Source organism: Lampris incognitus, chromosome 13 (assembly GCF_029633865.1).
Source record: "Lampris incognitus isolate fLamInc1 chromosome 13, fLamInc1.hap2, whole genome shotgun sequence".
In the NCBI taxonomy this organism is placed as follows: domain Eukaryota; kingdom Metazoa; phylum Chordata; class Actinopteri; order Lampriformes; family Lampridae; genus Lampris; species Lampris incognitus.
Genome location: NC_079223.1, coordinates 4915168 through 4942957, shown reverse-complemented (window position 1 = coordinate 4942957; position 27790 = coordinate 4915168). Strand labels below are relative to the sequence as shown.

Below are 27790 nucleotides of genomic sequence, written 5' to 3'. Positions count from 1 at the left end.
GACACAGTCCCTCAAGATGCTGGGTAAAACAGCATTGACCTCTGCTGTTCTCCTGAATTTCCGTTGCTGTGCACTTTTACTCTTGCTCTTGAGTTAGGTTGGGTGAAGTGTGGGGGAGAGGTGCAGTTTCCTAGGCGCTTCTATGCCTCTATTGAGTCAGAGTGCTGACAGAGAGACTAGTGGTCCAATTTTAGCAAAGAAGATAGTCGTGTGTCTGTGTGTGTGTGTGTGTGTGTGTGTGTGTTTTGTGGGTTCTTAACATTCAAGCCATCAGTAGAAGACACCGCTTCCGGTGTAGGAAGATGGCGGCGTGAACTTACGTTTGCGGTGGCCTCACCCAGTACCGTCCATGCAGTGTCTTTGTACACGTCTGCATCTAAGTTTGTGTCTTCGTTTGATGGCTGGGAGAGCTGGCGTTGGATTGGCGGGGGGAGCTTGGTCGGCGGTCCTGTGGGTCCAGGGACCACAGTCCTGCCTGGAGCTGTGCCTGAAGAGGACACACAGAGGGCAGTCTGACAGGACGCGGAAGCGGGGCAGGCTAAGCTAACTGCTAGCCCATGCAGACCGGCAGTTCCGATAACACCGAGGGCGGTCTGGCGGCGGCCTCACCTAGCGTTGACTTTGTTTTTGGTGTCGTCATGTGGAGTGTGGGGAGGTGGGTCGAAGGTGTCTGGCTGGGAGAGCTGGCGTTGAATCATCAGGGAGAGCCTGGTCTGCTGCGGCCGGTGGGCCCAGGGACCACAGCCTGCCTGGAGCTGCATCTGAGGAGGAAACACCGAGGGCGGTCTGACAGGACACGGAAGCGGGGCAGGCTAAGCTAACTGCTAGCCCATGCAAACCGGCAGTTCGGATAACACCGAGGGCGGTCTGACAGGACACGGAAGCGGGGCAGGCTAAGCTAACTGCTAGCCCATGCAGACCGGCAGTTCTGACAGTCATCCTGGCGTTTGCTCTCTTGGACAGTGAATTTTTTTTTTTTACTATGTTGGATATATGTAGTTTGTAGTTTTTGTAGTTTATTTTGTAGTTTAGATATATGTGTTTTTGTAGTTTGGATATGTGTTTTTGTCTTTGTGTTGCGCTGCTGTGGACTGGGGGAAACGATATTTTGTTTCATTTCATGTGCGCAGGCGCATGGAATGAAATGACAAACAAATATTCCTGATTCCTGAATCTGTCAGATTCATCTGGCTGCGGGTTAAAGTTAAAACGAAACATCATGTACTGAAAACATGACCACAACTGCCAGGGAAGGTTTTTTTCTTCCTTTTGGAAGAAACACTCTGAATAACCGACAAATTTCTCTTTTTGCACAGCTTTTGACATATAGTTTTGCGGCATTTTATGCACTTTACTGTTCTTCTAACCTGCTTCAGTCCAGGGCTTCATATCTCACAGCTCGGGTCTAATAGAAACTCAAAAAAGGATCTAAAGTTTAATTCATTAGACGTCCTGACTTGGATCCACTCATTCACCAAAAAGAATAATGTAAAAAAAAAAGTGAATCGAATTGCTCCACTCTGACATGTAATCCCTCTCAGGATGGTCCTAGCTCAGTTTGACATTGTAATCTAAAATGGGATTATCTGAATGAAAGCATGGTCTGAACGCATAGGAGATTGTATGGCACCGTGGCCATTTTTACTCTTGCATGAGATGGAAGAGTAAAAATGGCCTTTCCTCACCTCCCACTGTCGGAAGCTAACCATTTGTGCTTGTATTTGGTTAGTTAGTTAGTTATCCGAATTGTATAGTTAAAGGTACCAAGAACAAAGAGGCAGTACTGAAGTGTTTCTTTTCCAATTCGTCCTTTGCTGTGAGACTTCAATCATCCATCAGAATCAGTCACCTTTATTTGCCAAGGTACATTAAATGCACCAGGAATTTTACTTGGGGGATCTTCGTGCCGCTCAGTACAGTACATTAACTAAACAGAATACCCGTTAAATGCAATACAGTGCAATACGACAGTGGGTACAAGATGTACAATATACAATACATAATATAAAACCTACAATATGCAATTCCATATAATATACAATACTGTAGCGAATTCGGGAGGCAACAATACAGTATATGATATAACATAAAGCACCAGGATAGTGAGTAGAATTAATTAAATATAAATACTAGATGATGTATAAAATTCACAGTAGGTCAGTGGTAATGTAGTATGAGTAACACTGAATGCAAAGTGGTACCACATAAATACAGAAACACAGCACACAGTACAACAGTTCAGGAAGTAATGAGAAGGACTACTGCTTTGGGGTAGAAGCTTTTCCGGTTCTAGTCTTGATAGACCTGTACTGCCGTCCAGAAGGCAGTCTCATGAACAGGCTGTGGGCTGGATGGGAGGGATCAGCCACAATCCTCCCTGCACGTTTCCTGGCTCTGGAGCTGTGCAGGTCCTTGATAGAGGGCAGGTGGTGTCCCGTGACCCTGTTAGCCGCACGTACGACTCTGTGCATGCTCTCTGTATAAGAATATCCTGATCCCTACTCCTGGATTAACGGATAGGTGTGTTCTTGGTTACTTACAAAGGATGACCAGTTTTTCACCAAGGTTTTTGACCAGCATTAAAAAAAAAAGCTTTGTCTAATTGCTTTGCATTAGTAAGTAATGTAAAGCCTCACTCCTTCCAAAAAGTGCTCATTATGCTGGACAGTTATTCGGTGGGGATTCCCATCGTCACCAGGTGGATGGAAATATGGTTCTTTGTTAATCAGTAGATCCAAATCAGAACATCTGAAGGAATGGAACCTCCAAGCTCTTTTAGCGTTTTAAGTTTTGGTAGATCAGACACAAGTCCTCAATCTGCAAGACTGTTGCAGTGTATTCAGTAGTTCTGTAGAGGGCTCATTCAAATGATCATTGTTTTAAATCGGTAGAGTGGATATTCATTGGTAGTTCACTTATATTGTACAATGATGCTTAGCAATTGTAATATGGCAATATTGTAAGGTTCATAATGTGCACTGTGGCCATTTTTAAACTAATTAAACTCAAGTGTTGGCTAGACTGAACTGTTGTCAAAAATAGTTTCAAAATGGTTTTGTTGTTAATTATTTTTCCATACTGTATTAATCAGAAATAAAAAGCATTAAATAAATATTTGTTGACAAAATGAGGTCTATGTGACTTTTAAATTTGACAGCTAAAAGTCTGAAGGCAGTTGAGTATTCGACACTCTTCCCCCAAAATATACTTTTCCTGAAGCTCAAGCTGGCAGCCATGGCTGCTTGATATACTTTTCACTGTGACTTGAGTTATTGTCCTGTTCAGCATGTGGCTGATTTAAAGTCCCATTCAGTACATGTCATGACCGCTGGTGCCTTCAAGGTTTTGAGTTTTATCATTGTTCTGTATGCAGCAGCAGAATGAGGCTTGTCTGATCATTCAGAATGTACCTTTTAGTGCATACTGTCTGATAAATTCAAGCTTAAGTCAGGACATTCTGCACATACCACTTGTGAATCTTACTATGAATACTTTTACAAACTCATAAAGGATTCATTCAGACACGGTTCAGTTGTTCATTTTGCCCACCACATTTGGGTTTGAAGTAACTCTTTGTTGGTTTTGATAAGAAACTGCACCTTGCCTATCTTACTGGTTAAAGAAGAGGCAGAGTGCTTGCAGATTGAAGGAAAACCCTTTCAGTCTCCTTTGACTTAGCACACCAGCCTGCTCTCCATGAGCCCATTTGCACATTGCGTGTTGGTGTGCATGGCTCCTCAATATGACTTCAAGTCACTGGAATACAGAACATTAGGATAATAATCGGCTACCTTTTTTGGCTGGACCGCCACAGCGAGGCCAGCCCTACACATGCGGTTGTCCTTGAGTGAGTGACCGAGTGATGGAGTCTCACCATTGGTCGGACGGCAGAGTTGGAGTTTCCCCATTGGCCTTTGCTCTTTCAAAATGAATCTTCACAAAGTTGTCTATGACATCATTAGCCGTTCACAGAACTGAATACAAAACAGTCGCTTTTTAAACATAGTCACGCAAAAACAGCTGTTTAATAGATGTAGTCGCTGTCCAGCCATGTGCTGGGTTTTAACCTAGTCTTGTTCTCCAATGTGCTGAACTGCCCTATTAGTAAATGGAATACATGTGCCCCTGAAGACTCAACAGTAAATGTAAAATGCAATGTAAAGAAAAGTAATGTGGAGGTGATTAAAAATGTTTTTGGAACCTTCTGGCCTTTATTAGGCAGGACCTTGAAGAGAAAAATGATACACCGAGTGAAGAAAGAGACACACAATAAAGGATTTGAGCCAAGTTCAAGCCCAAAATACAGTGTGTAGGCCTTAGTCTACATAATACACATTTATTGTTACACTACCAGGATGACCACGCATCATTTATTTCCAGCTTCTAACATAAAGATCCAGTGGAGAAATATTTTTTCTTTGTTTTGTCATTGTTTCCTTAGCAAAGCGCTGCGTTAGACTGTTTTGTTTTAAGCCGTACTTGTGATTCGTAATACAAAAACAATAGGCTGAATATCCAGTTACATATGACTTACTGTGATAGAACAAGGAGGAAAAATCAAACAGGTATCTTCTTTTTCCTCTCTAGAGTGTACAAAGCTCGGGAGTGTCTGGAGTCACAGGGACTGGAAATGATTGTTTTGCAGTGCTGTTTGAATCACTATCACATTTTACTATACAACTGCCTGCTAATGGGGGGGGGGGGACCTCATTCTTTGATAATGCATTTGCACTTTCAAAAAAATGTGTCTTGGTCTTAGTTTCACACTGATGATTCCTACTGAAACATTTGTGGAAGGTTTTATTTCAATCCTTAATGTTGTTTCCCCCTACTTTACTGTTTTGCAGAAATTTTCAGAGGTAGGGGAAAGAGCCCTAGTTTTGTTTGCTGCTGCATGCTATTCAAAAATGCTTTATGTATGTATTTATTTAGTTTTTACGTTGGCTGTGCATTACCTTGCTAGATGTGTTCTTCATAATGTCTTGGTTTGGATGCTGTCTGCAGTTCAGCTTCTTGGTCTTGTTTTACAGTGTACTTGTACGCATGTCTTTCTCATCTAAGCATGACACATTCTAAGTTCACCTTTTCATGAGATAGAAACTGTTTAATGCATGACCAAAATACAGTGATATAAGTGGCTGTAACAATTGTTACAACGTCACTTGTTGTAACAACAATTGTTACAACAGTTGTAACAATTGTTACAGTTGTGCCCCTGCACAAAAGTACTAACAAAGGATAAAGCCTGTGTTTGGTTGCCACAGGTTGGTCTTTTAAGTGTGCTGTTTAAAAGCTTAAATATCAAATATTTCTAGTATTTCAGACATTTTGTTGCGCTGCCTTTTTTAAAAAAAATCACATTTTGCAATGCATATTAATGCAGTAATTCAGAACTGAAACTGACAGACTAACATATCAAAATCTTTAACTCAGTAGAAAAATTGCACTTTCACATATCTGATGAGACGTGATATTTGAAATTGACTTAAAAGTGATCCCTGTAAAGCATAAGCTATACTACTGGGGGAAAACATGTTTGCCACGCTTGTGTGCCTTAAGCTTTCTTAAGCAAGCTAGTTTCACACACACTCGCCTGCTGGATGGTACTGCAGTGTATGCCTTCCTGTCCTCCTCCAGGTCATAATTGTGAGTTCTTACCCTGCGAGGCAAGTAATCCCTGTGAGAATGGAGCAAAGTGTGTGGAGGAGTTTGATCAGGACCATTTCCCTTTGGGTTTCCGCTGTCACTGTCGTCGTGGCTTCACAGGGCCCCGCTGTGAAATCAACATGGATGAGTGCAGCTCCAGCCCCTGTCTTCACGGCTTTTGCTACGATGGTGAGGGAAAAACCTGTCGTTCAAACATGTTTAATAACCCTGGAAAAAAGGGACCGCCCATCACAACAGCGTAAAGCACCCCCAGTACTCGTAGTGACTGTGTCACGTTCAGTTTTGCTCACTTGGCTTCTGACAGGCAGTTTTCAACTGGGTCACCGCTGCAGCTAATAAGGGGTGCTAGCTACTTTATGAGAGTAGAGATATTCCATCTGATGTGAGGATCTAGGACATTACCTGCTGGAGTGAGCCTGTTTAGTTCCTTAACCCTATTGTAAGAGGAAATCAATTAAGGATCAATGGTGGGTTGCGATTTGAATGAATGATAAATGATATAATTAATAAAATCAAAGACTAAGGCAGAATGTTGTTTTACTCCCTTTGTCTGTCCAATCAGCCTTTGCTATTGTGCATTTGTCTATAACGTAAGTGATTAAAAAAACTCATAGATTACAATGATTGCGTTATAAAGTTAAGGATCACTGATGACCAATTTATAGATGATTTTGATTTTTGAGTATTACTGTAATGAGGATTTTTTAAATTCATTTTTTGTTTATAACGGGTATGAAATTGCGACGATGTCACAGTGAGTTATTGCCCAGTTAATTCATTTTCTCTGAAATATAAATTATTTGCAGTATAGCAGCACTTTCTAGAAATCAGTACATTTTAAATATATTGCCATTCTAGTATGAACTGCCTTACCTTCAACCAAGAGAAAAATGTCATGCGGTGACGATGAAAAACAACCCAAGGTTAAAGAGAAACAATCAGCATTTTCTCTTTATATATGTATGTATGTTGTAGGGATAACACTGGAATAGCAGCCATAATACTGAGCAGTCTTCTATGTGTCTCTGGAACACCACTTAAATTGTACCTGCCGGTGACATCACTGGCAGACAATCCGTGAATGGGAGAACTTACTTGCTGGCTTATCAATGGGCTGCATTGCCTACAGAAATGCAAATAACAGCGCTCCATACAGGTGTATAAAGAGGCCTTGTTATTCGCATTTTCTCGTACAGCTGTATGTAGCATCGATATTGGCATTTTCCTAAACAATGCAGCTTATTGGCAAACCAGGAAACAGGTATTTGCATGCATAGATTGCCCGCTAGTGATGTCACCTGTGGACACAATTTGGCCAGCATTTCAGAGACATACAGAACTCTGCTTAGTATTATGGCTGCTAATGGAGTGTTATCCCTACAACATAAAAAGAGAGATAATATTGAATATCATTTTTTCCCTTTAACCTCTACAATATGCAAGGGTACTACTGCGGTGTACCTCAGTCAGCTGTCTCGAACAATCCTGAGGGCAGGTAGCCCTCCTTAGGTTACCCAGGCAAGCCTTTAGGACCTATTGGCCGATGCGCCGCAGTAGCAGCCAGCCAGCCAACAGGGAGAGCACTGCATAGCCACAGTAGCTGGGATGAGTAATGCTGCTGCCACCCAGGACCTAAAGCATTTAATGAGAGTAATAGCAGCTACACGCACCAAGACAGAGTGACAGCATAGATTACGTGGTAAATCTTTGGGATAATGAAGAATCCTGGGACCCTGACTGGGGATGTAATAAATTCACTCCTGTAAGAGCTGCAATTACCTCTGTCACTGTTAGGCTGCCTGTACACCACTGTTTTCTTGTAGAAAGAGGACGATGCAGCCTGCTTTAACATCATTAATGATTTGAGAGAGGAAGGAAGGGCTTAATAGATGTGGGGAATTCTAACTTCTGAGTGAAAAAAATTGCCACACTTGTAACATTGAATAATAAAAAAAATAGCCATGAAGTGAGCTTTCTTTCTCTAATGCACCCCCACCATTCACATTGCCGTACTGCAATTTAAGAAAGTGGAAACAAGGCTCTCAGCCTTCCACTGAGAAAGAAGTACGGACAGATCCAGAGGAAAACGGGGGTAAACAGGATGGATTGAGAGGTCAAGACAGTTAAGCTTATTTAGACATGGTGAGAGCTTCAAATTGCATCAGACTGATACAAAAGGTTTGGTTTCATAGATTTTACAACAACAGATACGGCTTATACAGTGCAAGAGACATTTTTTATGTCATATCTATAAAAAAAATAATAGAATGCCACTGAACCATTTTCCTTGTATTTCCGTGACCAGCACTTGTCTAGGGATGTAGTGCATTACCAGGACCTATTCTGGGTGATGAATAAATTTATGATGCAAGACACTGTAACCGTGTTCTAACCAAGCCTATTCTTCTTTCAGTTGTGGATGGGTTTTACTGCCTTTGCAACCCTGGTTTTGCTGGGCTAAGATGTGAGCAAGACATTGATGACTGTGTGAGCAATTTATGCAGCAGCAACTCAATGTGCAAGGACCTGCATTTGGTGAGTACACTGTTTTTGTTTTTGTTTTTGTTTTTTTTGGCCATCCAAGCACATGCCACAAATGGGAATGGACAACCCTGGTTGTCTTCAGTTATGTGCCATGGAAGTCGGTGGGTATTCAGGTTTTCTTTCCAACTCGACACTACGTCAGCTGATTTCACTGATTAAAAATCAATTTTGAAAAAAGTTTTTTTTTTCAACAAATCACAAGTACAAAAAAAATCCCATCATGGTTGAAAACCATGATATACTGCATATCTCCTTAGCCCTGTCTCATCTTTGCTACCTCTACATCTAATGAATAATAAACAGCAGAATTGCTGTGTGTGGCCCATCAGATCTCATTTGACATTGTGAATTTGCTGCAAAAAGCAACCCAAATGTCAGCTTTCTAAATGTATTCATGACAAATGTATGCAAGCTTATTGATTTTTAAGAAACGGGAACCAGGTAAGTGATGTAAACCAGTTGGTAGCTGGTTTGGCTACTCGGTAGGTATGCCTTTGACTTACCTAATTATCGCTGCCAGTGCCAGGTGGTAGCCTGGAGGGGATTATGCGTTTGGTCACGCGAGCGTGTCCATGGTTAATCTCACAAACTACTGCACCCATCAGCCTAAAAACATTTTTTTGCTGTTATGACTGTATGATTAAAAACCTCTCATGTTTGCGGTGATTAAAAACCTTTGAAAAATATTTGTTCCCGCTATCGCCGCTCCCTCTCTTCATTCACTCTCTAGCTTGCTCGACCAACGCTGCTTTCTGGCTGCCAGATCTGAGCCAACCGTGTGCATGTGCAACTCACATCTACAGTTGAGTCAGATTAGGCAGCGACTATAAAGGATTTTTTTTGGGTCACAATTAAAATTAAAAGTCTAAATAGAGTATTAAAAGAGAAAATTAAGTAGATTGTTATTTTACTCCACTAACTAGGAATAATCAGGCTATAATTAAATGTTAAAAAGGACATTCGAAAAGTAAATTTAAAATGTCCATCCACATGAGCGTTGAAGTCCCCCAGCAGAACTGTAGTCCCCAGGCGGAACCCTACCCAGGACACCACCCAGCAACTCGAAGAAGGCCAGATACTCCAAACTTCTATTTGGTGCATAAGCACACGCAACAGTTACCCTTGCAGAAGTGCTGAGGGAGGCATGAGAGTTTGTCCAGACAGTCTACATGTGTTTTGTGGACTTGGAGAAGGCTTACGACCTTGTACCCTGGGGCACACTGGGGGGGGGGGGGGTAGTACTGCGGTAATATCGGGCAGTTGCTACAAGCCATCCGGTCCCAAAGTCAAACACATTTTCAGTCGGTGTTGGACTCTGCAAAGGTCTTCCCTTGTCTCTGATTCCTTTTGTGATATTCATGGACAGGATCTCAAGGCGCAGCCAAGGTGAGGAGTGTGTCCATTTTGGGAACCTCAGAATTGCATCTCTGCTCTCCACAGATGATGTGGTTTTGTTGGCTTCATCAGAACGCGACCTCCAGCGCACTGGGGCGGTTTGCAGCTGAGTGTGAAATGGCCGGGATGAGAGTCAGCACCTCCATGTCTGAAGCCATGGTTCTCTACCGGAAACTGGTGGATTGCTCCCTCCGGGTTGGGGATGAGTTGTTGCCTCAAATGTAGGAGTTCAAGTATCTCGGGGTCTTGCTCACGAGTGTGGGTAGGATGGAGCGGGAGATTGACAGGCGGATTGGTGCAGCATCAGCAGTAATGTGGACGTTATACCGGACCGTTGGGGTGAAGAGGGAGCTGAGCCGGAAGGCAAAGCTCTCAATTTACCAGTCAGTCTTGGTTCCAACCCTCACCTATGGTCATGAGCTTTGGGTAGTGACCGAAAGGGTGAGATTGCGGATACAAGCGGCTGAAATGAATTTCCTCCGTAGGGTGTCTGGGCTCAGCCTTAGAGATAGGGTGAGGAGCTCGGACATCTGGAGGGAGCTCGGAGTAGAGCCGCTGCTCCTTTGCATTGAAAGGAGCCAGTTGAGGTGGTTCGGGCATCTCATTAGGATGCCTCCTGGGCACCTTCCTTTGGAGATTTTCCAGGCACGTCCAACTGGGAGGAGACCCCGGGGTAGACCCAGAACTTGCTGGAGGGACTACATGCCCAGTGTCAGTACTGAACCACAGGCTTGGACTCAAAACGCAGACTCAGTCTCATTTCACAAAAATCAGTCCTTTTAATAAAAATGAGGTCGGCGCACAGGTGATCAGATAACAAGGCAACAGTGTCCAAATCGGCAGGCGAAAGGCGAGGTCAAAAAAGGCAAAAACAGGTCAGGAAACTATAGGGCTCAAGAAACTTACACAAGGAGAAAAATGCTGGAACGCTGTCACAAGGAACAAGACGAACTGGCAAAGAAGGAGGGGAACACTAAGAATATATATACTCCGGAGGAGGGGAGACAATGAGACACAGGTGCAACACAATAGGGCAGGGCAGGTAATCACACAGGAAGGAGACACATGAGGGCAGGAAGTAAAGGACCTGAAACGAAACAAGAGGTGAGTATCAAAATAAAACAGGAAATACAAGACAAAGAACACTGGGAGAAACAAAAGATAATTTAACTATCCAGATGGGGCGTGACACCCAGTCTGGCCTGGGAATGCCTTGGGATCCCCCAGGAGGAGCTCGAGGGAGTTGCTGGGGAGAGGGACGTCTGGAGTGCCCTACCTAACTTGCTGCAACCACGACCTGACCCCAGAGAAGCAGGTGATGATGATGAATGAATGAACAAAATTTAAAATGTAAAATGATTTGAAAATGTAGAGTGACACTGAAAAAAGTGAACTTTAAAATGCAAACGCTTAAATGGAAATGCTCAAACTGAGAGCTTAAACTGTAAAGATGAAATTGAAAATGGCAATGGAAATAAAAGGGAGACATAAATTATGAAATTCAAAATGGGAAATGGAAAAGCTTAAATGAAAATGCTTAAACCGAAAGCTTTAAACGAAAAAAAAAACTGAATTATTTTTTATTTTTTTTTGCATTTGCCCTTTACCATGTGGTTTTTCAAATTCTGTGTTCCACATTGGCATTTTTCATTATCATTTTGACATTTTCAATTTCATCTTTTCCATTTGGCATGTGGCTTTTCAAGCCGTATGTAAATGAAGAGGAGTGGCCAAAAGGCTGGAGGGAGGGTCTGAAACGGCTGAGGCGCAGAGGCACAGTTCTGTAAAGTTGGTTATATAGTCACAGATTCAAACTTCCTGGATCAATAACTCATAAGCAAAACGTTGTCAAAACACCAACGACGCCTTTTTCCTACCATAGTAAGGTAGACGACGAGCTACAACCTAATTTTCACCAAAATGAGCCCTCCTCCAAGCTGGACAAAAAACATTTGTCACTATTTACAGTCGGCTGTGAGATGAGTGTGTAGGGACTGTCTAAAAAGTGCAGCATCGAAAAGAGATGCTACAGAAATATTCCACAAAAGTCCACCAATCCATGAATGAATTCATTTTTAATTGATAGCACAGCAAGTGCATTTAACCTCTGTTAAGTCAATTTTATTTGTATAGCCCAATATTACAAATTACAAATTTGCCTCAGGGGGCTGTACAGCAACACAACATCCTGTCGTTAGACCCTCACTTCGGATAAGGAACAACTCCCTAAAAAAACTCTTTATCAGGGAGAAAAAATAGGAAGACACCTCAGGGAGAGCAACAGAGGAGGGATATCCATCCGTTTCAATGTTGAAAAGTTCCTCTGCATGCTGATACCGTAAACAGTGTTTACTAAGTACCTTGACATATGTCATTCTGTTATTTTTTCTTAGCTGCTGTCAGCATAGGGTCAACAAGATCGTGCCTCACAGCTTATTATTGAAAGCGTGTTGAGCATGCACAGTGTTTTCAACTGCTCATTTAGTTAAATGAACGCTGACGGGCCCCATGCTCACCAAATGAAGACTGCTAGAAGTACTGACTTTTGCGTAACAGGTAATGGAAGATATTTGGAACGTATCGGACGGCGCTGCTGTTGTCATATGTAATTAAATGTGCAACAATGTTAGTTAGGAAGAAAAAATATATTAGCGCTATATAAATGTAAATTTAATAATGTAATAATTACTTGTGACGCTGAATTATGGATCATGTTGTGTACCGGTGACATCTGGTGGGGCCTGGCCCCACCAGGCCCTCATGTAGAGTTGCCAAAAATGGAGAATGGAAAAGATGAAAAATGGTAAATGCCGAATGCCAATGTGGAACATAAAACATTTAAAATGCCAAATGCAGGATGGTAAAGTGCAAGTGCAAAAAAAAAAGGTTTTTTTTTTTAGTTTTTCCTATTTAAGCTTTCAATTTAAGCGTTTCAGTTTTTAAGTTTTTCCATTTCCCATTTTGCGTTTCATAATTGATATTTCCCTTTTCTTAATTCCATGGCCATTTTCAATTTCATCTTTACAATTTAAGCTTTCAGTTCGAGCATTTCCATTTGAGCTTTTTCATTTTAATTGTAACTTTTTTCAGTGTCCCTTTACATTTTTAAGCTATCATTTTACATTCCAAATTTGCTTTTTCAATTTTCTTTATGGCCTGATTATTCCTAGTAGTGGAGAAAAATAACAATCTATTTAATTTTCTCTCTTTTATTTCTCTGTGTGGACTTTTACTTTTAATTGTGACCAAATAAATCCTCCATAAGCAAGTGTCAAAACCAAAACATTATGTATTCTGGTATGAATGTTGAAATTAAACGAGAAGCCAATCATATTTCGCAAGCCAGCAAATCATTCACTGCTGATCTCAGCACAGGAGAACTGGAGGAACACTGGATGAACCAAAAATAATTCACCATATTCACCTCGCCGCCACATGGAAGGGCAATAGTCTCCAATGTTAAAACTGCTATAAAAATACAATTTCAAGAGTAGGATTAACTAAAGGGCGCCTTCCTTTGGAGGTTTACCGGGCATGGCCAACTGGGAAGAGACCCCGGGGTAGACCCAGAACTCGCTGGAGGGACTACGTGTCCAATCTGGCCTGGGAACGCCTTGGGATCCCCCAGGAGGAGCTGGAGGGCTTTGCTGGGGAGAGGGACGTCTGGAGTGCCCTACTTAGCTTGCTGCCACCACAACCCGACCCCGGAGAAGCGGCTGATGATGAATGAATGGATTAACTACTGTCACTGTTGGAAATAATCTCAGTCATTACAATAAAACATCTCCCATGGCTGAGCTATGTTTTCTTACTGATTTATGAATGAAAGTCAACCAGCAGAGCAGCCATTCACCTGCATTCATTTTATATCCTGAAAACCACGACGGTTAAACACATTTGAAGTCTTTTAATAAGGGCTTTGAAATTATGACAGCCTGATCTCTGTCATTTCATGTCAGACTTGGTCGCTTTTGTGCGAGGGTCCGCCTAGGAGGCTGCGCATCCACAGACTGACAGGCAAAATGTTTTTATCTGGTAGATTCTTAGCTTGAGTGCTGCATCTGAAAAACTTTTTTTGTTCCATATTTCCCGTTCAATTGACTTGGGCGCTTTGCAAAAGTCTTATAATGGTAGGAAAAACACTGGTTTTTCTGTCCGTGTGTGCGTGTATTCCCCTCTTCCCGGGAGGTGAAAAAAGGGGTGGTTTGTCGCCAAGTTGGAACACTGAAGAGGAGGAGATACGTACACCTGGTGGACATTTGCACTCTACTGAGTGCACTCCTCTAGTTGTTAATGCTACATCGATGTCACTGTTGTGAAAACCCTGGCTTTTCATCACGCCGCGGTACTTTCAAAACACTGCCTGCTTGGTGTTTGCCGTGAATCTCAGAAGTGAAGCCCCACCAGCCAGCTGCCTTGATTCACGGGGGATAGAGAAGATGCTAGCACATTGTTTTCTGAGTAATGGAGTATTCAGTGTTGATGAAAATATGAAAGCCTATTGTTTTAAGAAAAGGCAGCATGTCTAGCTGGCTTTGCTGAATCAATTTTGAAAATTCTTTTTTAAATTGACTTTGGAATCCACCAACTTTGCTAAAGGGAAATACTAAAGTGGGTAGCTTTCCCTTTAAATCATCATCATCTTCAGTTCTGTAACCTTTTTTGAGGTCATAGGAGCACAGCTGATGCCTCAACAGGTTGGGTCGTCATTGTGTCTCAGTAGGGGGAGTACCTGGTGGTCCCTATCTCCTCTCCAGGTATGGATGGCCATTGGTTGGCAGAGGAACTCATCCACCCTTGGACAGGTTTTGTTTTTAGTCCTGCTGGGTGGCCACACACCCTCCTCACAACAACCCAAAGGTTGAAGTGGGGGTGCCGGCTTAGTCGCCGAGCCAACGGTTGCAGTTTAACATCGTACCCAGGACGAAATCCCCTTTAAAGGGATGCTCCAAAACGAAAAACATTACTAACTTAAAAACATAACTTATTTAGAATGATGTGTCTCACTGTGACTCCCCAAAGAGAGGCGCACTGGAAAGAATTGTCACAAATTAAAAAAGAAAAAAGATCTCGGTCGAGGTCATACATAACCTTTTCTTTTTTTTTGGCCTTTTTTTATCTTTATTAGACAGTGCCAGTGAAGAGGCACACAGGAAAATGGGGGGAGAGAGAGAGGGGTACGACATGCAACAAAGGTCACTGGCTGGAATCAAACCGGCGATGGTTGCGACCATGTGGCCGTGGTGGTATGTGCTGTACCCATTTGACTACGGAGGCAGCTGTCATCTGGTATTCTGAGGCATATTTCTCAACCTTTTTGGGTAGGATGGTGGTGCAGCGTTTAGCGCGGTCGCCTCACAGCAAGAAGGTCCTGGGTTCGAGCCGCAGGGTAGTCCAACCTTGGGGGTCGTCCCGGGTCGTCCTCTGTGTGGAGTTTGCATGTTCTCCCTGTGTCTGCGTGGGTTTCCTCCGGGGGCTCCGGTTTCCTGCCACAGTCCAAAGACCTGTAGGTCAGGTGACTTGGCCGTAGGTGTGAATGTGTGTGTGTGTGTGTGTGTGTGTGTGTGTGTGTGTGTGTGTGTGTGTGTGTGTGTGTGTGTGTTGGCCCTGTGATGGCCTGGCGGCCTGTCCGGGGTGTCTCCCCACCTGTCGCCCCATAACTGCTGGGATAGGCTCCAGCATCCCTGTGACCCTGAGAGCAGGATAAGCGGTTTGGATAATGGATGGATGAATCTCAACCTTGTCTTCAATTTGAAGAACTACAGTAAAGGCGAAGGGGGCATGGATTAAGAAACCCCGCGTCCCTGAGCTGAGAGAAACTCTAAGCTTATTCCTACAAGCAGATTTAGCTAAACTGAAAGTAATAGTTTCAAACAATCTTGAGGATTATGAATTGGATAAGGATACATTTCATTAGATTTTAATGAAGTCGGACCTTGAAGGCTGCCATTTTGAGCCCGGATACATCACAGAGGAGATGAGCAAAGACGTGAGTTGTCAGCTGTGGCTCCTGCTCAAGAAAAACAAGAAACCAACACAGGGCTGTATGGGGAGAATGATGACTGGTTGTGTCTTTGTAGAAACTGTGGTGCAATGGCAACTGAGATAGAAAGTGTTAGCTGTAATGAACGGGCCCAGGCACAGTTCTTTCTTTCATCAGTGGAGCAAGAAATTGATGAGGAGGGGAAAGTGTGCGTAACTACACACCCTGGTTTTCAAGCCGACTGACGTAGAAATGGGTTTTTTCCCCCTTTTCCTCCCCAATTGTCTCCGGCCAATTACCCCACTCTTCCGAGCTGTCCTGGTCATTGCTCCACCCCCTCTGCCGATCTGGAGGAGGGCTGCAGACTACCACATGCTTCCTCTGATACATGTGGAGTTGCCGGCCGCTTCTTTTCACCTGGTAGTGAGGAGTTTCACCAGGTGGATGTAGCACATGGGAGGATAAATGAGGATTCCCCCCCAGTTCCCCCTCCCCCCTGAACAGGTGCGCCGACTGACCAGAGGAGGTGCTAGTGCAGTGACCAGGACACATGCCCACATCCGGCTTCTCACCCGCAAACACGGCCAATTGTGTCCGTAGGGACGCCCGACCAAGCCGGAAGTAACACGGGGATTCAAACGGCCAATCCCTGTGTTGGGAGTCAACGAAATAGACCAAGCACCATGCTACCCGGAGTAACGTAGGAATGTTTTGAGACAGTTTTTCTGACCCCCAAAATCAACCGGCACAGGAGAAAAAGATGTGCGAGACCGAGAGGAGAGCTATAATGTGTAATTGTCACTAACTGGGTCACCATTTTTTTAGCTTTATTTTAGCGATTATATTTTCCCAAATAGACCACCGAAAGTCATGAAATATACCTTGTTAGTAGTGCGTTGAAGGCAACTTGATTCAGCTAACAGGTGACGTTACTGTTGGATACTGAAACGCCTCAGGACTAACTTAGTTATAATAGATATAAACTGCAATGTTTTCAAGCAGCTTGCAAGTTACCAACACTAGTTTACCACAACTTCTCTGCAGCAGACTCGAGCTCGCTTCACATTTGAGCCTGCTTGAGCGCCGCCCATTTGTAGTCTTTTGTTATGCCAGGAATCTAGAGCATGCCAGTCCATTTCAGGGGATATCGCTGAACTGACTTTAGGTAGTGAGACGGTTGGGGTCACATTTTAATGTTAGGTAGGCAGCTATTGAACAAATACAGGGTGTATACAGCTTTCCAGTATCCATTTAACTGTGAAGTGTTTATTAGTGTTTCATTCAATATCAAATTAGACTGGTTCAGTCCCATAATCTAGAGAGGTTACCCAAGTGTCTAAATCTTTGGTTACAACAATATAAGATAAAATGGGATACACTTTAAAAACAGCTATTGGGAAATCGTTGTGTACGGGGCAGAGTAGGATAATGCAGTGCATCAATGCACTCTTCAAGGGTACAAAGAAACAACATAATAAAACCATTACACAAGCTAAAAAGAATATAGAGTGGGCGTAGTTGTCCTAGCATTTAGAGCAATAACAGTATTCCTTCCTATCTGAATGATACACAAAAAGCAATTTAATAGAATAGTATCAGTAAAACATTATCCTACCTGTCAAGTATGAACAATCAAGAATAAAATATAAATATGAGAATAACTCAGTAAATAGGAGGCATGGTAAAGTAAGAGAAGTATAAAACTAAGTGAATAATAGTCAAATGGTTATGATTAAGTACTGCTATATTGATATTATGATTAAATAATACAATATTAGTATTACAATTACAAACAGCTAGGATGGTTAGGATATCAGTACATTTGAGATCCAATGCATTGTTGCAGTATTGTACATACTTTAGGTGATTGCATATAATGTGTTATGATTGAATTTTTGTGTCTGCACATAAAGAAGTTTTATAGTAAAATACTCCAGTATAATAGTCAGTAGGTTTCAGCATAGTAAATTATATGATAGTCAAGTGTCGACACCCTTGCATAAGGGCAAGTTGTTAAAAAGCTTAGTGGCCATAGGAGAAAAAGACTCCTGTACTACTCCGTGGTTTTAGTAGTCTGTTGCACGATGCTACACTGCCTCATTGGCGTGTCATATAGAGGTTTGGAGGCATTACTCATGAACAATTTGGTTTCCATCCTTTTCTCCAGCCTTGCTTTTAGTGTGCCTAGGTAGAGTAAAATCACAGAACTAGCCCACCTGAACAGCTTGCCACGTCTGCAGGCGTCACCCACCCTCTCGCCACACAATAGCATTAAAGACTGCTCTTACCAGTAGTCTGATAGAACATTTTGACATGTACAAAAAAAAAACTGAGCTCCTTAGCCAAAGGTACCCAGCTATTCTTGAACAATGTTTTAGTGTTCACCACTCAATTTAATTGATTGTTCAGGAACATCCCTGTGTATATGATGTTGTCATTCCTACATCGAGCACACTAAGATCACTGGTCTATCAGGTATTTTGTACCTAATGTCCCTGGTCTTGGAGACATTGAGAAGCAACGTTTTATCACTCGTCTGTTCTCCTCTTAATCTATGCACTTTGCTTCCTTGTCTGCAGTGATACATACCACTGTAACTCATTCACTCATCGATGTACTTTTGGATAAGACTTGCTTCAGAAATGTACATGAAGTCTGATCTAAAGACAGTGAACAGTAAGGGGGATAGCACAGCGCTCTTGGGTACCCCATTGCTGGTCACCACTTTATCTGACATTAAGCCCTCCAGCCTCATAAACCTCTGCCTTTCATTAGGGTAATCCTAGATCCATGTAACCAGGGTTGCCCCCATTTACATCACAGTGAGTATACAGGAGACACTGGATGATGTTACATCATAGAACACAATTGTCAGAGTGTAAACAGTTTTGTCTTAAGTGTGAGTAGGCCCTGTAAAGCAAGTAGATAATGGCAGCTTTCAGTCCAGTGCTTTCCTGAAAGGTAACCTGCCATAGAAGTCCTGAATGGTCTCAAAATTGGGTCTGAGATGAGCAAACACCAACATCTCGAGGGTCTCCATGTTATGAGAGGTGAGAACCAGGGGTACTGGTTTAGGAAGAGGCTGGTGAAAGGGAAGGAGCCATGTTGATTTTGTAAATGGGTGTCAGCAGGGTGTGCAAGCCAGGGGTGAAAGACTGTCCTTAGGCCAGTCGTTCACTTCTAAGTGTTCCTTCAGTTCCATGGCCATCTTTGGTTTGTCATCAGAAAGATACTGCATTGCTACTGTGGAAATGGTATTTTCCTCAAATAAAATAACAATCTGTTATGCACTGATTGAGCCCATTGGTATGCTGCTCAAACCACATGCCAAACACCACCTCCCCTTCATCTACCTTAGCCTCTCTCTTATTGATCTTCCGGAGAGAATGGGAAATTTGGGTCATAAACCAAATGTGACTTTTCTCCACAATTACCCTTTCCATTAAAAGCAAGAGTACAAATTCTGCCAATGCAATCGATATATTAATTAAGAGAAAAAGCTGGACATGTGAACAAAATTACTCAAAGTATGAGAAGAGTATCAGATGAAGTACAGATAAGGTTGGAATTAATGGCAAAAAGCAAACTGTCCTTGCAGATGTCTTATTTCATAGACTAGTAATATTTATACTAAAAGTGCTATATGAATAAAGTTTATTATTATTAACTGTCATGCCTGACTAGAGGTATTCCTCCTTTTTCATATTTCAGCATCTGTGAAACTATACTAAGTACACTACTTGCCATTGAAGTTGTTAATGGGCCAATACAATTCAGTATCATTTTTTTCTTTAGACATAGTGCTTCTGTGGCATAAGATGGACCCAGAACAGCAGGACTGTAGTTTAAGCATGCATATTGATGTTTGGACTTTTATGGCTACTGCATTCATCTATCTGTCTGTCTGTCTGTCTGTCTGTCTGTCTGTCTGTCTGTCTGTCTGTCTGTCTGTCTGTCTGTCTGTCTCTGCATGCATTTAAAGTTAGACTCCCCTCTCCTATAGGGCACTGAACAATTACCTGCTATCATCTGTCAAGTGATGCCCACCAAAACATCCTCTTTCAGCCATTTTACACAAACTGAAGTTCCCCTATCATGTTAACTCTGATACTGAAGGAGCTGTGCACCTTTAGCATATATTGGACATGGCTTATTGGAGGAAAGGGTTTTGAATCAGGATAAGTGTTCCATCCACTACTCTAACAAGACTAGGTTAAAACCAAGTATATGGCTGGATCGTGACTACATTTATTGAACGGTTGTTTTTGCGTGACTACAAATAAAAAGCAGCTGTTTTGACATTGGCTCTGTCGATAGCTAATGACGTATAAAAACTGTTAGTGTGGCCAATGGGGAAACTCCATCATTCACTTGGGTACTCATGCATGTGTAGGGCTGGCCCCACTGTTGTGGTCCAGCCAAAAACTTGTGACATGTTTAAGATGCCAGGCTGCCTTCTTTTGTCTGCTTGAGCAACATAGTAAACCTCATGTAACTGCATGCAAAGGCCGTGTGCAACCCAGAAGCTTATAGCCACTTTACCCAGTCCATGGCCTTCAACGTTAATTTGTGAAACCTCCAGCTGTATAAAATCACATGTCTGCAACTAACCGCAATTGTACTGTTGTGTACACAGATTACAATGACATGAAATCATACTTCTGTGCTACAACTACTGGTAGTTGCTAACTGGAAACTTCTGTGTTCAAGAGTTGTAATTGTTCTGTGTTGTTGTTGACTTCCCAGCTATTAGGGCCAAGACATCTTATTGCCCCATCCCTAGTTAAGACTTGAAGTTTTTTGCTGCGCTAGAATGTCAGTTTGTTTCTGCTGTCAGTAATTGCTTTCAGGTGGTAATACATTTATTTACCCAAATTGGATTTCTATTTTCAACTAAATTTCCTTAGTTGTTTTGTCATTGGACATAATCTGCATAATAACAGTCTGCTGAATTGTAGCCCTGAAATTGTACAGCATGAATGCACTTGCTTGAATTCAGTGTTGGGTAAGAAAATGAAATGATGCTGAAGGATTGGATGCTAGAGGAAAAAGAATAAGCTTATGTTGTCTTGACTAATCATGGAGTGGAGGTTAATCAACATCTGCAGCAAAGGATACTATATGGTGTCAGCAAAGGTATTCTTGAACTCTAGCATCATATGATTGTGAGATAGCATGCAGTTTAATGCAACGCTTGAAATGAAAAAAAAATAGGTTCTTCGCCCTGTGAGGACCTTTGGGAAACCAACCGCTATATTCTCTGGAATTGTACTTGCAGTCCAATTCCTGCTAATTTAAGTGTCTTTATGCATGCTCAATAATCCAGGAAGTTGAATCAGTTCATCTGGGCATGTTTATTGAGAGAAATGTTTCATCCCTCATCTAAGTGACCTGTTCAGTCTCAACTGACTGCAGGTATCCCCACCCTTATAAACAATACAGTGGCATAACGACGGAAAACAACAATCCGTTTCATATGCAAATAGCTGTGACTATTAACTAGAGTTACAATTGCCATATGTACTATTCACAGAGGATTAGGGAATGTTTGCAATCACAGCATTGTAAGATGGTGACGGATGTACTCATACCCCCCCCCCCGGGTTCAGGGATGGTCGTTCCCTCTTCACATAGACAACCTCTGACTCCCCGTTCAAACCAGCGTTCCTCATCGTCAAGGATGTGTACATCCTCATCCTCGAAAGAGTGGCCGCTGGCCTGTAGATGGGTGTACATAGACTGTAGGACCAATTTTTGGCACAGCATGTTTTAGGGTTTGAAAGTAAGTGGGACGCAATATTTGGAAAATAAGTGTCTCAACTGTTCTGACACTCCCGCCACATACAGAATCACCACTGGTTTACGCTTTGGCAGCTGCTGTCCTTCTCCTCTCTTCGATCGGCTGGTGCCCTGTTGTGGAGTCTACTTGGCTTTTACAAACACCCGGTTAGGCTAACCACACTTAACCAGGGCCTGTTTAATGTGGGATTCCTCCCCTTCCCCGGCCGCTGTGTTGGTGGGGACATTGTCAGCTCGGTGGTACAGCGTCCTGATGACTTCTAGTTTGTGCTCCAGTGGATGATGAGAGTCAAACCTTAAGTACTGATCAGTATGTGTTGGTTTACAGTAAACATCGACAAATGTCCCCCATCACCAATTGCAATTTCACAGTCTAAGAAGAAAGAAGAAAGCCACTTTATTTTGTCATTATGTTCTTACAACGAATTTGTTCTCTGCATTTAACCCATCCTATTGTATAGGAGCAGTGGACAGCTGCAGCGCCCGGGGACCAACTCCAGTTCTTCTTTCCATTGCCTTGCTCAGGGGCACAGACAGGAGTATTAACCCTAACATGCGTGTCTTTTTGATGGTGGGAGGAAACTGGAGCACCCAGAGGAAACCCATGCAGACACGGGGAGAACGTGCAAACTTTACACAGAAAGGACCTGGGACGGCCTGGGGTTCAAACCCAGGACCTTCTTGCTGTGAGGCAACAGTGCTAGCAATTGGGCCACCGTGCCGCTAAGAAGGCTAACCTGTCATTTTTCACATCCTCCCTGGTGAACTTGATGTGATTCTCCACAGAGTTAATGTGTTCGGTGAATTGTGGTACGTCCTGAGATTTCGTTTTAACCAGGTGTTGTCCACAAATCTGAACCAGTGGCTAGGTGGTGTCCCTGGATAGGACATAAGAGCTCTCTTTTCCACTTCCTCCATATACAAGTTGGCCACTATAGGCGAAACTGGGGAACCCATAGCACACCCATGCTTCTGCCTGTAGTACTGCCCCCTGTATGTGAAGTGTGTATACTGAAGACACAGTTTCAAGAGCAGACACACTTGGTCAGTGTTAAGGGTGGTCCTATTGCTAAGGGTGGGGTCATTTTGTAATTTCATACGGACTACCTCCACTGCTTCATCAGCAGGAATGCACGTGAAGAGAGACTTAACATCATAAGAGACCATTGTTTCATCCTCCGCCATAATGATGTCCCTCACCTTATCCACAAAATCCATAGTGTTCTGAAAGTGATGTTCATGAAACTGATCATTGTTTTCATTCATTATGCCACTGTATTGATGATAAGGTTGGGGATACCTAGAGTCAGTTGAGACTGAAGAGGTCATTTAGATGAGTGATGAATGTTTCTCTCAATAAACGTTGTGTCCAGATGAACTGATTCAACTCTCTGAGTACTAGTTTAAGCTGTAGTGTTGGCCTGCTCTATAGATTATGAGCTACAACAACCCAGAAGTTGTTTAAGTCATGCTTTCTAGCTAATGCAAAATTATTAGGTTTATATAGATGCTTAACTTTTTCAAATGCGGTAAAGCTTAACCCTCTTCTTGGTTTAATCTACTACTTGAATCCCTTTACCAGAGACCGGTCCAAAAATGATGCACTGTATTTGCGTTTCACTTCAGTGAATTTGATACTATTTTCTTATTTATTTGATTGAATGCGGTGGCTATAGAATCGTACAAAAAAGCAATTAAATGAATAATATGTATGCCTACTCTGCCTTCTTCTGCAAATTTTATGGCTCTATTGGACCAGCGGGCTGTCCCTACAAACGTTACTGCCACTGAGTGACCATGTTTAGACTGACTGACAGAGTGATCATGTTTGACACGATTAGGCCGCTGGATCAGGTGACCAACAACATCACTGAAGTTACATGATTGGTCGACCGGCCAGCTTGATTCCAGCGGGCATGGCTGTGTCACGTTCTGGCTGCAACCCAGCCACCGGAGCTAACGTGGCCTCTCTAGACAGTGCTTGTGATTCAACCAGATGCACCACAGCACAATTCAGAAGCGTCTCTCCACTCTGCTCTGCTAAAAATACACGCCTAGTCTATTTTTGACATAAGCCTTGTCAGGCTGCACAGGGCAGATTGAGCGAGACAGGAGGAAGTCGGCCACAGGAATGGCATAGAGCATCCGGTCAATATTCAAAATAAAAAACACCCTGTGTAGATTCCTGATTGTATAACACGTCACTACATCAACATTACATCATAACCTGTGGCACCAGGCCAGAAGTAGGAAATAACCTTCCACTTCCACCTGGTCTCTTGCACACACAGTATGCCTACCTTTCTTCTTTCCATCATATCAGCCAGCTCTCTCCCTTTACCAGTCATAGTGCCAACATTCAAAGTTCCGAATCTCACCTCCACACTCCTACCCTTCCTCCTCTTGCTGTCTCTGGACATGCCTTCCCCTTCTCCTTCTCCTGTGCCCAACAGTAGCATAGTTTCCACTGGCACCCTGCTGGCCAACAGTACCAGTGGCGGTCGTTGGTAACCCCGGCCTCGACCGATTACATTACATTACAGCCATTTAGCCGGGGCTTTTATCCAAAGCGACTTACAATAAGTGCGTCATTTAACTCAGGAAATCAGGAGAACTACTAGTCATCAGAGGTCATAAGTGCATCTAACCAAGCATCTAAGAGCAAAACCAGTGCTAAAGTAAAAGTGCAAGAAAGAGTTTTTTTTTGTTTTGTTTTTTAGATGAGTGAATACAATAAGTGCTAAGAACAAGTAACAAGGTAGTAGTTCTTAAAGAGGTGAGTTTTCAACCTGCGCCGAAAGATGGGCAGATATGGTATGGAAATCTTATTTATGATCCACATATTTGATTTGGCAAAGATTTTACGCCGGATGCCCTCCCTGACGCAACCCTCCCCATTTATCCGGGCTTGGGGCCGGCACTAAGAATGCACTGACTTGTGTATCCTCAGTGGCTGGGTTAAAAAGAACAATGAACCTGAGAAGAAGAAAAAACCCCACTTTGTCTTAAAGATCAATCGAAAATTTAAAAATCCATACAACTGACATTACTTTTTGCAACCAAATCTTTGTTTTCGGTGTTTTTCTCTTGTTCCTCGCTCATTTTCAGGTGGTTGATGACTAGCGGGGCCTGTTTTGGTTATCGTATAAACTGATCAAGAATGACTGTGATTGGTGGTTCGCTGTGCATGCAGAGCCTGCATGTTACTCACTAGCAACAAACTCCCTGTATCCAAGAACCCTTAAATTGGAGTAAATTAGAATATATCAGACAGACTTCTTTTGTAGATTAGTCAGGGAAAATGAGAACCATGGGAGTTTTCCTTTTGTAACAAGCAGAAGTTGCAGCATGAGGTGTTTGAGTTAATTTGCCTTACTTCACATCGCAAGTCCTGTGAAGTGACTATTGCGCATGTGCACATGGCAATGACAACGCTTAAACAATATATCATGCAGCCCTTGCTCAAACATATCTTAACTATGTCATGTGATATGCTACTTCAGTACACTTTAACAACAAATATTACTTGGGACCATTACAGAAAATTGCAGATGAACATTTAATATCTAGGAATTCACATTATAGACACTACCACTGACCATCCTTCTAACTATTTGGCCACAATTTCGAACATTGACCGTCCACGGTCCAGCCATATGGGTTATTCTCCTATTATGTCACATATCACGTGACGGCAACACATCCACCATGTTGGAAGACAACGGTTCCAATCCATAGGATACTGTGTTGCTGTCACTGCACGATGCTAAACGTTTTCTAAACACTCAGCGTGGACAGAATTTGTTTTAAGGTTTGGTTCATACAGAATAGCTTTCGTGGTTTGATATTTTACAGTGGCTAATTTTGCCGCTGTTTTTGGTTGTTCCAATCAAGCTGACCGAGAGCGGAACAAGTCCTACTTTCGTTTTCCAAAGATAATCAGCCATCAAGGAGAAGAAACTAAAAGGTTGTCAGAGGAAAGAAGAAGAAAATGGATATCGAGGATAAGTTGGGGAGATCTTACAGATGAAAAGTTAGTATCATGCAGAAGTTAAGATACCTGCTTTTACAAAAGGGAAAGGGCAGCTTGGTCCTTTAGAAATTGAGGCAACAAGTTATATTGCATCTGTCTGCATCCATGTAGAGCGTGTCATTGGTCCAGTATGGAGAAAATTTTGAATTTTACAAGGAATTTTACCAATAGACTACCTCAGTATTAAGGATGGTGCTGGTATGACAACCCTGGATAAAATTGCCTTGGTTTCTTGTGCATTGACAAATGTGTGTGACTCGCTAGCTCCTTTAGACTGGTACAACTTTCAAGTTATATATTATTCATTGTATAAAACTGTTTTAATGTACTTTTTTAAGAAACAAAAGCATTTAAAAATAAAGGCAACATTTCAATTTTATTAGACATTTTTCAATTGTGTGTCAGTCATCAGCAGTTATAAGCTAAATCTTAAAATTACATGATTTGAATATAATTAGTACAAGAGGGAGAGAGACTTTTTTTGTTTTGTAAATTTGTTAACGGATGGGTCTAACATGTCGATAAGTGTGAGTTTTTCCATATATCTGGCCTGGTTTTTCCATCTAAAGCTTGCACATAATTCTTGATCGAAGCTGTCGCACAATTGCATAAGATTGGCCTAACGGCCGAAAATCCTCAGATTGAATCGGATCCTTTGCGCCGTTAGGCCAGAACTTTGTAAAATGTATCTTGCAAAGTGTTTTTCGAAGAGTGGATCACAACTGTGATGTTTTATTTCCGTATGTTTGTCCGCTTTTCGCTTAAAATTTCGTTCTTGTCAACACAGATCAACAACGAGAACTTCAGTGTAAACACTGGTTTCTAAGGTGTAGCTGTCCTCCAACATGGCAGAGCTGTTCATTGTCAATGAAAAAGTCATGTGGGTTATTCTCAGTCACGTGACTTTTTCATTCACACTTTCATTCATTTTCATCACAGTTCTTCTTGATTTGATTGGCACTTGGGGCAGGCCTGAATCGCACACTTTGGGAGAGGATGACTAAAACAGGCAATCCGAAGACAGCTTCAGAACAGCAAAGCACAACAGAGTAGGCTGTTGTGTTATGCTTTGAATGAACTTGGAAGAATTTGTATTTTTCTATTTTGCACTGGAGAGAAAAGGCAAGAGGAGGGATAGTTTGGGAAGGTGACATTGTAATGCAAACACTTAATACATGCAATGTCCGGAGCAGCTAGATGATAATAGTCTCTGGCCTCTGCATTTTGAGCCAGTAATGTTGATCTGTGGCAGCTGAGAGAGAGGGCTCAGGAGCTGCATGCTGCTCACAAGCTGTGCAACGATTACCTGGGGCTTTTTTCCAACTATTTGCTAAGCAGATTGCAGTGGTTAGATAAATCTGTGTCGTGTAGAAAAATGACTTTACATCTTATTTCGACACCGCTAGACATTGTAATTTAAAGTCAATGGCTTACGAAACGTCAGCTTTAAAAAAAAAGACATGTGAGATATAGTATATGACTATGTTAAATGTCAAAGAGGATTTTTGCTTCTACATCTCATCAGCTGATCTGCACATCATTCCGTAAGTATGATGTTTTGAGAAATATGTCACTTAATATGCCACTTCTCTCACTAAGATGCGTGACTATTTTATTATGTTTTTTTTTTACATGGTGATGGTGGTCGCGTGGCTCAGGTCCTGGGCTGTTCCAGTGGCGTCTGGACACTGCTTGGCATCCTCATCATCATATTCTTCATATGTTTTATAATTGTGTTATCCTCTTTCAATGTTGTGTTGTGTAAATTGTGTGAACACAACATCCATTGCACGCTGTCCGTCTTGGGAGAGAGATCCTTCTCCGTTGCTCTCCCTGAGGTTTCTTCCCATTTTTTCTCCCTGTTAAAGGGTTTTTTTTTTTTTAGGGCGTTGTCCCTTATCTGATGAGAGGGTCTAAGGACAGGGACTCTAATTTGTAATTTGTGATATTTGGCTATACAAATAAAATTGACTTGGCTTAATACCACAATAACTTCTGATATATGTAAATACAACTATGGACAATATTGGAACTGAAATGATGCGGTCAGATACATCCATGAAGCTTAATGCTCTTAGACAAAATTGTTTTGAAAAGCTTTTTTATAGAATACTTTAAATTCCCTATTTTATTAGGCGAACCCACCATTGTTTCACTCAGTCTTTACCGTACCACATAACCACTGCATTTTGTTCCATATGTGTAAATTGTTGAACCCGTGTTTCATTTTTGATATGACAGCTTCGGATGCTTCCCACAGCTGCTGGTACCAGGTGGACATGGATCACATTAGTGTTGCAGGGTTGTGCTGATTTGGAAAAGTTGCTGAGTTGATTCCTTAACATTTGAAATTATATCTTTACAAAGGA

The 27790-nt window shown here is 42.2% G+C and overlaps 1 protein-coding gene across 1 annotated transcript in view; it reads left to right on the top strand.

The window, feature by feature from the left end:
* The window catches only part of eys (eyes shut homolog), a 292598-nt gene that overhangs the window by 93330 nt on the left and 171478 nt on the right, over positions 1-27790 (top strand). Inside the window, 2 exon segments of the mRNA XM_056292252.1 lie at positions 5638-5835; positions 8081-8202. Of these exon segments, the coding sequence (XP_056148227.1) occupies positions 5638-5835; positions 8081-8202 (320 nt within the window).